This window comes from Equus przewalskii, chromosome 14, assembly GCF_037783145.1.
Source record: "Equus przewalskii isolate Varuska chromosome 14, EquPr2, whole genome shotgun sequence".
NCBI lineage: Eukaryota > Metazoa > Chordata > Mammalia > Perissodactyla > Equidae > Equus > Equus przewalskii.
In genome coordinates this window covers 76,577,982-76,591,407 of record NC_091844.1, presented here as the reverse complement: position 1 = coordinate 76,591,407, position 13,426 = coordinate 76,577,982, and the positions used below count along the sequence as shown (strand labels likewise).

The window sequence follows — 13,426 nt, the reverse complement described above, 5'->3', positions numbered from 1 at the left end:
ATTCCTATGTTGCAAATATTTAATAATAAGTAACACTTGATCAAAATTTTTACTTGACTTCCTTTTGTTCTATAGCCATACATTTACTGATATAGTAATTCTAATTAATTTCAACTGTCGATTCGATGATTCAGAACAATTAAGATACAGAATATATTGATGTTTACAAACAATTCTATTTAGTTTTGAAAGCATGTGAATTTACTTGATTGAAAGCAATGGTTTGTAAAAGTTAATATTAATGATGATAAGATGTAGCGTGAATAAGGAGGAAAGGAACTGGAACACCAGCAGACTTAAAACAGTCTTGGCCTCCGGTAGGTTTAAGATGGTGAGTGCATGAAAGGAAACATTAACTTGTAGAAATCAAGAAGGACTGACCATGAAAAAAATTTCCAGTAACTGTGCTCTTTCCTGTAATGCTTCTCTTTCAGCTGTAAAGCTGTTAATAGATCTAAGACTTCAATAAATCCCTTATTGATATCATTGATTCCTATGCCAAAGCAGGGAAAAAAGATCTACTTGGCCTGGGAGTGAGTTAAGCAATCATTTGGTAATTGTGAAGAATAATATAAAGAAGGAAAAGCAAGCAAATGTGGTACTAGCTACAAATCATTCTTATTGAAATATTTCCAGCAAATATGTGCTTTTGGCAACATTTTACTAAATGTTTGACATAACACGTGAAAATAATGAAATTACGTTTCTTGTTATAATTATCTGTCATTCTAATTTTGATTAATTTAGACTGACTTTCCCCCTAGTTGTTTTTAATTTTTAAAGTTCTATTTATTATTTTACCAGCAGTAATTAGTCCTAATTTTTACCAAGCTTGTACTTGGTCTTTGTAGTAAATGAGTTAGAAATTCCAAAAGCCAAATAATAACTCTTAGTACCATTTACTACACAATGAGCTAAAGAGAGAATTTAACTTTTCAGTAAAAGTTTAATTTCTGTAAGTAGAGGAACACAATTCAGAACGCTTATGTTTTATAATAAATGCTTAACTACCCTCTTGGTGGTTTTATGTTGACCTAGAACATTAGCCAAAAATAAATTTAACTTCTATTTAGTAGAAGTCTTAGCAGTAATATACATTTTTCTTAAAATCTTTCATTAAACAGGTAATGTTTTCACTATTTGCATAGAGATTAAAAAATGATAATTTCAAATGATCTATATTTTTTAAACAGTTTTTCCCCAGAAGCTTAAGGTTTTATTTAGTTTTATACTTTCCCCTTCACCCTAATTTCTGATACAGAGAAATTTTCATGTACAGGATTCTGTTTTATACTCTAGCATACACAAAAGAGACCAAAAGTAGATATATACAAATCATTCTCCCCACATATTGCTGCTTAACTTAAGATTTAGAAAAAAGAAAGGCTGAATGAGTATTCGAATACACACACATACACACACTTTCCCCTCTTTCTCTCACTCTGTTTTTTTTTTTTTGCTCTCCCCTGTTGCAATTCTGCTGTCCTTGGGGCCACGTTTAGAAATTTTGGTACATAGCTTGAGGGTTTTCCCAAACTCGGCCAGCAACTTTATCTGCCACCAAAGGGACAATAAGTAGGCAGGTGGAAGGGAACAATACATCTGGACATTTGAGAACATGTCATTTTGGTGACCTTGTTATTTTATTTTTTTTAAACTATCTTCTTTTAAAGGTTTAATCAGTGGAATGAAAAATCTGGTTACTCTAATCCACAACCACAAGTCATTAAAAAACTGGCTCATTGCTCTGTGTGTTCCCATCCAGGTAAGTAGACATAGGGAGTGCTACCTCTAGAATATTAGTGTCTGATACCTGTGTTTTCATCCCTGTTCTTATAGTACTTTGTACACACCTGCCCTCCTCACTAGATTGGGGATTCTCAGAGTCAGGAGTTGTGTCACATACACATAGTAGGCACTCAGTAAATGTTTATTACTGAAAAAATGTCATGTAAATGATAAATATAGGATAAATGCAATTTCAAACTATGCTACCAAATTATTTAGATCTTCAAATTATGTTTTCAATATAGAAATTCCTTTTAAGAAAAAAAGTATTATACTGATGATTCTTGGGAGAGAATGGAACTGAAACCATTTGTTTTTATGTCAGTGATTTATATTTATATACTTAAACGATCTTAATTGTCCTATAGAGCATTTTTATTGTGTGTGGAGATAGTGATGTAAAACTAATTTCTAAGACACGTTCACTATTATTGAAAAGAGCTTGGATCCTCTTCGTTAATCTTGGTAAAAAAAAAAGTGATGTCACTGACAAGTACTGGGTCAGAAAGGCCTTTTGCTCCCAAGAGAGATTAGCAGATCACATTAGCTCATCTTTTAAAAGGAATTCTGCTTTATCTATTTGTCTTAATATGTTTTATTAACATTGTTAAGTTATAGATGAAGTCATGGAAGAAATAAATGTTTTTATAGATAAGATGCCATTCCTTAGTTTTTGATACTTTATAAAAGACAATTTTAGGTCATTTATCAATTTATCAATCAATTATGTATGTTCTTCCGTATTCTCAAAGCAATGTTGAAGGTGGTCATGTTTTCTTTTTAAAGGGAACTAGGTCCCCCCAGTCATAATTTGTTCATGTTCCAAGCATAGTTTAAAAATAGCTATATAGGTAACTGAGAGCTGGCCACTAGCAGAGGTAATTAACTGCTATATTCTTTTAATATTCTCATTAAAGAAAACATTTCATGATTTATTAAGTAAATAAACTTTTTTTTTCTTTTTTAGTGAAGATGCTTGGCCCTGAGCTAACATCTGTTGCCAGTCTTCCTCTTTTTGCTTGAGGAAGATTGTCCCTGAGCTAACATCTGTGCCAGTCTTCCTCTATTTTGTGTGTGGGACACCACCACAGCATGGCTTGCTGAGCAGTGTGTAGATCTGCCTGCAGGATGCAAACCCACGAACCTGGGCCACTGAAGCAGAGCCCACAAACTTAACCACTACGCCACCGGGCTGGCCCTTAAATAATCTTTTTTTAATACTACTAATATCCTACTTTTCTTGCATGTAGCTACCACATACACTACAAAGTTTTTCTTTGTTGATTATTATAAATATATAATATCAAGTTACAAATTAACACCTTCAGAGAGGAGTAATTTACAAAAACAAAAAAAAGTAGTGTCACGTAGTAGTAACAGCTCAAGATCTACTTTACCCTAAGAATTACTGTAGTGTTCATTACTCTATTTGACCTATGTGTATTGATACCCTTCTATATGCTAGGCACTGTGCTAGGGCAGTATTTTTGAAAGTTTGGGTCAGGGCAAAAACATAAAAATGTATGTAAAAGGTAATTCTAAAAAGCAGTGAAAATCATACTTTTTTGTATCTCCATAAAGGTTCACCTAAGGATCATGAGCATAATGGATGCAAATTATGTAAAACTGATCGATATTGTGAACCACATGATTATGAATACTGTTGTCCCTGTGAGTGGCACCGTACAGAACATGACAGGCAGCTGAATGCAGTAGAGAATGGTATTAAGAAGTAAGGTTTTCTCTTAATTCTTTTTTTTCTGGCATCACCTGTTTATACATCTGTGGTTGAAGTATTTCCATATAACCTTCCTCCGTGTCTAGATTAGTAATGTTTCACAAAGTCCTTTTCTTTATTCTGTGCAAAAATCAGCCTGTCTCAGAAGATAGTAATCTAATAGTGATTCAAAGAGAAGCTTAATGACAGGGATACTATACAGTGACGTTTTTCATTAAATGAGAAGAGATTGGATGAGATGATTTCAGAGTCTGTCTAAAATTGCTTAATTGTATTAATAACGTGTATATAATTTATTTTCAGAAAAGCTTGCAGTTGTGAAGGATTCCCATTCCCTGAGGTAATAAGTAATGATTCAACTATGTGTTTATTTCAGAGGCTTTTTTAAAGTTTGAAGTCTCAATTGCTATTTTCTTTTCTCTTGCTAGGTTATTCAAGAATTCCTTTTGAACAAGGATAAATTGGTGAAGGTAATCAGGTACCAAAGGCCTGATTTACTGTTGTTTCAGGTATCTGAAAATAAATTCTTACTTTATGGTATGAAGTTGGATACTAGGACAATAAGAATGGATAGGCACTCTGATTGGTCTGAGAGGAGATTTAAAATAGATGCCTATTGACTGCCCCTATGTTTTCCAGCGTTTATTTCTAATCTTCATTCCTCTGCCACACACTAACCATACTTTGCAGACCATAAGACAAATCATAATTGTGCTGTTCCTTAGAAGACACCTTAAATACCATGTACAGATTGTATTCAGGGACATGTTGTGGGAGAGGGGCTAATAACAAGAGAATGTCAGGATCAAATATATTTTTATGGTAAGCAGTATAGTTTATAAGGGCATTGGAATTTGTAATCAATAACCTAAATTTAATTTGGACAGTCTGTCACTTACTGGATATGTGTTATCCTCAGAATAGAAATAATATTCCTTATCTCATGAAGCCACTATGAGAATTAAAAAAGATAATTTATATTAACCCCTAAAATAGTAGCTAGGGGAAACAGAGTGGGTCAATAAATTATAACTACTTGTTGCTTATCCCTACTAACAACAGTAATAATAGCAACCAACAGTTATTGAACATTTAAAATTTGCTATTATATTTAACACATTACGTGTAATCTCACTTTATCTTCATAATCCGTGAGCTGGGTTCTATTTTACAGATGGGAAACCTGAGGCTAAGAGAGGTTAAGTAATTGACCCAACATCTAGGAAATATGATACTGGCATTCAAATCAAGAACCCTCACACTTAAACATTGTGCAGTATTGTCTCCTTAGGAGGCTCATTGTTCTTTCTGAGAATATTCTGATTGATACTACTTTAACTAATGTTAATTCCGGAGGAAAAAATAAGATCATTTGAAAGTGCTGTTTGTCTCCAAGAGATAATGAAATCTTATTTTATTTTTATTAAATTTACAGAGATTTACTCTTGAAAAAATGGAGTGGCCCAATCACTATGCATGTGAGAAATTGTTGGTGCTTTTAACCCGCTATGACATGATAGAAAGAAAGCTTGGTAGAAGGAACTCTAATCAATTACAGCCAATTCGGTAATATAAAGAATTGTATGAAGAAGTCTGTTGTTTCCATTTGAATATCTTATGATCTAAAATATTCTTCTTAATATCTTTAATAATGGGATATATAGCTCTTTGTTTTATAAAGATGGAGGAATGATCTACTGGAATATTAAAAGTTTATTCAGGGCTTACAGTCAAGACAACATAGCGAGTTTGTGCTTTGACACAACTTTTCTGCTTCAAACATGTAGTACTGATAAATTATTAAAAGAAATAAATATAAAAAGATATAGCCAGGCTTAATCGGATAACTATTTCAATGGCCCAGAAAGGAAACAAAAATGTAAAGTGAATGGAGAGACTGAAACTGAGAATTGATGAATCTTGGTAAAGGATATGTAAGTATTCATTGTACTATTCTTGCAACTTTTCTAAAAGTTTGAAAATTTTCGAAATTAAAAGTTTGGGAGGAAGTATCAAAGAGAAAAGATAAACTACAAAGGAATGACAATCTGGTGGCACACATCTTTCATGACAGTAATAGATTCCAGGAGATGATGGAGTAATATTTTAAAGCTTTGAGTGAAAATAATTGGCAACGTAGAGACATCATTAAAATGTTATTCACAGTTGGTGAGGCATCTTCAGACATGAAGACTAAGAGTTTAGCTCTCACAGACCCTCATTAAAAGCACTGTTAAAAGATGTCCTGCAGCAAGAAGAAAAATGAACCCAGGGGGCCAGCCTGGTAGCATAGTGGTTAAGTTCACACCCTCTGCTTCGGCAGCCTGGAGTACACAGGTTTGGATCCCAGGCATGGATCTAGCATCACTTGTCAAGCCATGCTGTGGAGGCATCCCACAAAATAGAGGAAGATTGGTACAGATGTTAGCTCGGTGACAGTCTTCCTCAAGCGAAAAGAAGAAGATTGGCAACAGATGTTAGCTCAGGGCCAATCTTCCCCACACACACGAAAATGAACCCAGAGGGAAGATGTGGATAACAAGAAACAATGGTCGGCATAGAAACTGATAAGACATATTTAGCTCATTTAATAAACTGACTGGAAAAAATATGCATATCTGCATAATGCTTGATGATTAATATATGATGATGATAATAAACTAAAACTATGCATGTAATAAACCCAAAATATGCATTAAACCTTTGAAGGTAACCAGTAAAACTTTAGAAATACAATCTCTATCTTCTAAATACATAAATAAGAAAGTAAAACTGTCAGACAAAAAGAATACAGGAAGGAGGAAAGGGAAGTAGCAAAGAAAAAGTGTGGTAACAGAAAACGCAAAGTAAGATGTACAAATGCGTCCAACTACATCTGTAATCACAATAAGTGTAAGTGGATTAATTCATCTATTAAATTACATTATATTGGATGAGTGAACAAAAGTCAGCAATATTCTGCTTATAGGGCATATGCAGAATAAAACTCTACAAAGTTTGAAAATAAAGAGATTTAAAAGACAAATATTTACCAAAATGATGTAGGAAAATTAACAGAAACGAAATAGACTTAAAAACAAAAATTATTATGGAAAAGAGAAACACTGAAAAATAATCAAAGGTACAGTCCACTGATGGGATCTAACAATTATAAACTTTATGCGCCTGTCAATAAAATTATCTTTTGAATAAACTAATCAAAGGAATAACTATGCATTAATTCCATATATTTTCGGAGCATTATAAAAATCAATAGAAATTGAATTATTCAGTCTAAAAATTAGAAATTTCCAAATAACTCATGCAATTGGACCTCATTAGATGAATTTATTTTTCAGAATTGTTAAAACCCGAGTCAGAAATGGAGTTCATTGCTTTGAAGTAGAATGGGAAAAGCCTGGTATGTACACTTTAAGCAAAATTTATAACATTTGCCCATAGATGTTTAGCAAATATCATATACATATGAATGCATAGAAGAAATACAGAAGAAACCTATCAAATGCACCAAGGGTTAATTCTGTAGTTTACCTGTTATTTAAATAGGCTTTGACTAATAGTAAATATGAAAAAGTTTAAGTAACTTTATTTTGATCCTTAAATGGATATTTCTTTTGTAATTAATGTTACGAAAATAATATGGAAATTGTTTTGATTTATATTTCTCAAGAAAATGCTACTACAAATGGTCTGGTCATTGAATTTCACTATATAGGTGGGTCTCAGACAGAAATCTAGGCTGCTGATGGCACCTGGGGTTCTCTTCCTCCCCTTTCTTCCACTCTTTTTAGTTTTCATGGGAATTCATAGCTGTCAAATTACTCTTCTTTTGCTACAAACGGAAATACAGTGAACTCTGAATTAGTTCCAAAACTGAAGGCAAGGAAAGCACAGATCGTTTAAAATGGAAAGTAATCCCAAATTCATTTCCAATTGGCTTTTAAATTAGATTGTGTGATTATATCTGAATGAGAGAGAGTAGATTTGTTTAATGAAAGTTTAAGCTGTAGGCAACTTTGAAGAATGAAACTATAAAGAATGAGATAAGCAATAATAGGAAAATAGAGGGCTGAAGAATTTTGAAAACAGTTTAGGAACAGTTCCGCCAGGAAAGAAAATGGCATTAACCCAGTTTGGCGGTGCATCTCCTCTGTCTAGAACTGAGGATTAGGTACCTAGTTTCACTTATCCTTGTGGGAGCTATCCGTTGAGGGAGAAAATGTACCCCAAGCTAGTCAGACTAGAAACACTTTAAGTTCACCTGTTGCTATTGTTTCTACTTTAAACTCAATTAATATTTTTATCATAATTTGACTTCTCAAAGTCAATTTTGTGCTCATATAGGATAAACACAAGAATCTAGTCTACTATTTATATATCTTATTATAAATTTACGTGTAAGCATTCTCATTTTCATTTATCAGCTGCTTGTGAGTCCAGTATTCCTGGGCTTATAATCAAGAGATTGATAACCTCTGAAACAACAATCGGGAAAATGTAGTATTTTTGATGACCCCTTCAATTCTGTTCTTTTCAGAAGCCACCATTAAGGAAAGTTAATGTTGAAGAAGTTTTAGGAAACTGTCTGTTCCCATTCTTTATCTGTAATTTTAACACTTACTATACTAAATTAAAGTCAACTTTATCTAAACAAATTTTCTATGCTCTAAGCTGCTCCTACCATCTCTGAACCAAGAGAATTTAAAGTTCGAATTTAAAGGGGATCTCCTTCCAGCTTTTGCTAGGCAGAATAAAATCAATACTGCACTAGTATCAACAGATGATTAGAACAGAGATGTTGTAAAGCAAGATTTGCAATGAGTTGTTCATTTGTGGATGACTTAGTTTACCTGGTAAAGCTAGTTACCTGGAAAAATTGAATTTTTAAAATCTGTAATTAAGGCCGTTTTACTATATCTTTAATCTTTTAGAACATTATGCTATAGAAGATAAATATGGAGAATTGGTTCTGCAAACAATAGAAGAAAAATCATTGTTTGAGGCAGCTTACCCTGAGATTGTTGCTATTTACCAGAAACAGAAATTAGAAATTAAAGGGAAGAAACAAAAAAGTAAGTATTGCATTTGACAGCTATTTATGCCACACACAAATGTTATAGAAGAGCCGCCTGTTCTATTTGAATCTATCTTGTCTAAATTTTGCTGAAAGTTATATAAAATCAAGCGTAAAGATTGTGCTTTTGCTTGTCTTGACATACTTTCTTTTAAAACTGAAAAGCCAAGAGTAAACCATTCTATTGTGTTTGCTGACTTAAGCAATTATTAATAATGCTAATTATTCTAACCACTTATTGAACAACTGGTACGTGTAATGTATTTTGGATTGTAAATACTCTTTATTTCGCAGAACTCAGTGAAGAAAACAATTCAATTATAACATTGTTTCCAAAAGAAAATATTTTGCTTTATAACACAGTTTCCAGGAATGCCCTGAGACAAAAAAGACAAAAATTACTTATATAGATGAGTTCCAATCTGAACTCTTTAGTTATTTGTTTACTCAAGGAAAATAAAATAGATTTTAATTGTATTGTCATTTTTTTTCTTTTCAGGCATGAAAATTAAACCTAAAGAAAACAATTTGCCAGAACCAGATGATATGATGAGTTTTCACTCACACATGACTTTAAAACCCACATGTGAAATCTTTTCTAAGCAGAGTTCCAAGTTACATTTGGAAGTTTCCCCTGATTGTACATTATCCCAGAAATCTATTTCTGCATCATTGAATAGCTTGCTTTTACCTGAAGATGCTCCCTGTTTGAATACACAACAACAGTTAATGTCTTTTGCAAGACCTTTGGTTATGCAGCAAATTAAAGCTGTCAGTAAATCTCTAATTTCAGAATCTAGTCAACCCAGTACCTCTTCTCATAATATGTCGGCAATTGCTGATCTACACTTGAGCACCATTGACTGGGAAAGTACTTCTTTTAGTAATTCTCCAGCTATTCCAAGGAACACTTTCTCTCATGGTTTGAAATCAGAGCTTGAAACAGCCATCCCTGATAGCTTTAAAAATATCCCAGGACAATTGTCATGTGAATCAGAGCAGAACACCACAAACATCAGTAAAGTGTTGGATTGGGATCTTCGAAAGTCTAATCCTGAAGAGCATCTACTTTCTGGCATTACTGATTTACATCTTCAGGATTTGCCTTTAAAGGAACGAATACAAGTAAAATCATCATATCCTCAGGAGAATATACAACCAGATGTTGACCTAAAAACTTTATCCCTACTTACTGTAAAAGAAGCTTGTATTGCTAACAGTAGTTCTGATTATCTGTCACATCTTTCAAAGGATATTCTAGGAATTCACTTACAAAATGAATCTAGAAACTCTAAAGTTCTAAAAGGAGACCAGCTGTTTCAAGAAAACTATGAAGTGAATTCTTCTATACCTTATTCTATCAATAACCCAGTAGTAAAGACCTCCAGTGTTAGAGGTGGACTACCAAATACTGCCTTAGATCATAGTAGAAAAGTTGATGTGCAAACCACTCAGAAAATTGTGATGAAGAAAAGCGTTTGCCTTGATAGACATTCCTCTGATGAAGAAAATGTCCCAGTGTTTGAGAAAGCTAAGTATACAACTCACAAAATGAAGCACAATTCTCAGAAGCATAACTCAGCCCAGTTCAAGAAAAATGATGTCAACAAATTAACTAACTCTAAGATACATATTAAAGAAACTGAACAGTGTGTCCAGGCTTATAAAACAGCTGGAAATGAAGAAAACTGTTTCCCAGTGGCAGAGAAAGAGTCTCTGAATTTTCCACAGTGTCATAAGGAAAAAGAAGACTCTGGTGCTTGTTCGGATAGTCCTCTCCCTTTATGTCAGAGATTAAAACTGAGGTTCCAAAACACTTGAAATGAAATTAAAAATATTTAAGTATAACTTAGTGTTCTAGTACAATCGACATTGGCAGAGGCAGAGGCAAGGTGTCTAGTTAATGTTTGGTAGAAAAATGTAATGTGGTTCTATATGTCACGAGACGCTTTTGCCTAAAATTTTAATCAAAATTGTAATAAAAAATGATACGTAAAACTTTGGTTTTAAAAGATGATCCTTTGTGGTGACAATTTGAGATAAGTATATTTTTAAAACATACTTTTCCCATTTTGTATATTATTGATTATTTTTTAGTTATAGCTTTGAAATGTTAGTACAGTACCAGACAGAGTAGATGCTTCATCCATTTGCTCACTTCTACTCATTTCTTCCACAAGCCTCTGAAGTATTTATTTATATTCCAGCTTGCTCCCAAAAGGATACTTCTTTATAATTGTCTTCATTCTCACAATGTCTTCTATTGTGCCTTTCCTGAGAGTTATGTTTTCTCTCAATGTGAAGATATTTTTAATGTGCTCTTCCAGTTTTGGTAACCTTATTCTCTTTTGTGAGGGGCAAAAATGGAAAAAGAGATGATGATCAATATATGTAGCAAAGATCATAGTTTTAAATGGCTGAATAAACTGAGAAAAGCTAGTACTTATATATCCCCAGAAATTCATAGGTGGGCCAAATGAAAAAGATTTGGAAAATAAAATGTATAACCAGAAGAGGGTTAGAAACTTTCTCAGGATCACACAGCTAATTAATATTGGTGTAGGATTGCCTCCCAATTCATTGGTTTTTCTGTTTTCTTTCTCTTCTATAGCAATTTTTTCTTTCCATTACTCTTGGTTTAGAAATGAATCTACAGGGGCCAGCCTGGTGGCATAGTGGTTAAGTTCATTGTGCTCCGCTTCAGCAGCCCAGGTTCACAGGCCCAGATCCTGGGTGGAAACCTACACCACTCATCAGCCATGCTTTGGCAGTGACCCACATACAAAGTAGAGGAAGTCTGGCACAGATGTTAGCTCAGGGTGAATCTTCCTTAAGCAAAAAGAGGAAGATTCACAACAGATGCTAGCTCATGGTAAATCTTCCTCAGCAAAAAAAAAAAAAAATTCTACAGTATTGACTTCAATACCTCCAAATATTAAGTTGTGTATTAATTTATTTAGCACTCAAAAAGCCTAGAGGTAATGAGTTTGCAAAGGAAAAAGTAGAGGCTGGCCCTGTGGCCGAGTGGTTAAGTTCGCGTGCTCTGCTGCAGGCAGCCCAGGGTTTCGTTAGTTCAAATCCTGGGCGTGGACATGGCACTGCTCATCAAACCATGCTGAGGCAGCGTCCCACATGCCACAACTAGAAGGACCCACAAAGAAGAATATACAACTATGTACTGGGGGGCTTTGGGGAGAAAAAGGAAAAAAAATAAAATCTTGAAAAAAAAATAGAAAAGGAAAAAGTAAAATTGTCTCTATTTGCAGAGGACAAAATCGTATGTATACAAAATTCTAAAGAATCCAGTAAAAACTATTAAAACTGATTGAGTTCAGCAAGGCTGCAGGATACAAGATCAATAGACAAACGTCAATTGTATTTCTATACACCTGCAGTGAATAATACTAAATGAAATTAAGAAAACAATTGTGTTTACAACAGCATCAGAAAGAATAAAATACTTTGGAATAAATTTAACAAAAAGTGCAAAACTTACACTTTGAAACTACAAGATATTGTTAAGAAAAATGAAAGAAAACTTAAATAAATGGAAAGACATCTCACGTTCATGGACCAGAACACTTGATATTAAGATGGCAATATTCTTCAAAATCATCTACAGATTCAACGCAATCCCTGTCAGTTCCAGCTGACTTCTTTGCAGAAACTGACAAGCTGATTCTAAAATTCATATGGAAATTTAAGGGACACAGAATAGGCAAAACAATTCTTGAAAAAAGGAAATCGTAGCACTTACCGTTTCTGATCTTGATTTCAAAACTTACAAAGCTGAGGTAATGAAGAGTGTGTTGAATATCATAAAGGTAGACACATAGATGAATGGGATAGAATTGAGAGTCCAGAAATATGACCTCACATTTATGTTTGACTGATTTTTCAACCAGAGTGCCAAGACAATTCAATGGGGAAACAATAGCCTTTCGGCAAATGCTACTGGTACAACTGGATATCCATGTGCAAAAGAATGAAGTTTGAACCCTACCTCATACAATATACAAAAAATAACTCAAAATGGATGAAAGACCTAAATGTTAGCTAAAACTATAAAACTCTTAGAAGAAAACATAGACATAAATCTTTGTGACTTTGGATTAGGCAAAGGTTTCTTAGATATGATGCCAAAAGCACAGGCAAAAGGAAAAAAATGTATAGACATCAAAACTAAAACTTTTGTGTTTCAGTTTATGTTCCACCAAGAAAATGAAGAGACAACTCAAAATGGGAGAAAACATTTGCAAGTCATTAATGTGTTAAAGGACTTGTATCTAGAATGTGTTGTATAAAGAATTCTTACAGCTCAGTAATAAAAAGACAAATCACTCAAAAATGGGTAAAGTATCTGAATAGACATGTCTCCAAAGAAGGTATACAAATAGCCAATAAGCACATGAACAAAATTAACTTCATTACTCATCAGAAAAATGCAAATCAAAGCCACAGCGAGATACCACTTTATAGCCAATAGGATGGCTAGAATCAAAAAGACAATAACATGTTAGTGAGAATGTGGAGAAATTAGAACCCTTATAACCTGCTGGTAGGAATGTAAAACAATGGGGCAGCCACTTTGGAAAAACTCTGGTGGTTCCTCAAACAATTAAACGTAGTTACCATATGATCCAGCAAATCCACTCCCAGGTACATACCCGAGAGAAATGAAGACACACATTCACACAAAAACCTGTACACAATGCTCCATAGTAGCATTGTTCATAATAGCCCCAAAATGCAACCAACTGATGAGTGGATAAACAAAATGCGGTGTATCAATACAATGGGACATTGGGAATAAAAAGAAATGAAGT

At 33.7% G+C, this 13,426-nt stretch overlaps 1 protein-coding gene across 6 annotated transcripts in view; it reads left to right on the top strand.

Annotated features, from left to right (window-relative positions):
• Positions 1–11,902, top strand: part of GEN1 (GEN1 Holliday junction 5' flap endonuclease) — a 34,933-nt gene extending 23,031 nt beyond the window's left edge. For all 6 annotated transcript variants that reach the window (XM_070574375.1, XM_070574377.1, XM_070574379.1 and 3 more), the window contains 8 exons: positions 1,674–1,765; positions 3,370–3,520; positions 3,830–3,866; positions 3,955–4,035; positions 4,962–5,092; positions 6,865–6,926; positions 8,458–8,598; positions 9,100–11,902. In XM_070574375.1, coding sequence (XP_070430476.1) covers positions 1,674–1,765; positions 3,370–3,520; positions 3,830–3,866; positions 3,955–4,035; positions 4,962–5,092; positions 6,865–6,926; positions 8,458–8,598; positions 9,100–10,421 — 2,017 coding nt within the window. In that variant the 3' untranslated portion in view covers positions 10,422–11,902. The remainder of the gene's footprint in view (positions 1–1,673; positions 1,766–3,369; positions 3,521–3,829; positions 3,867–3,954; positions 4,036–4,961; positions 5,093–6,864; positions 6,927–8,457; positions 8,599–9,099) is intronic.
• Positions 11,903–13,426: the final 1,524 nt, after the last annotated feature.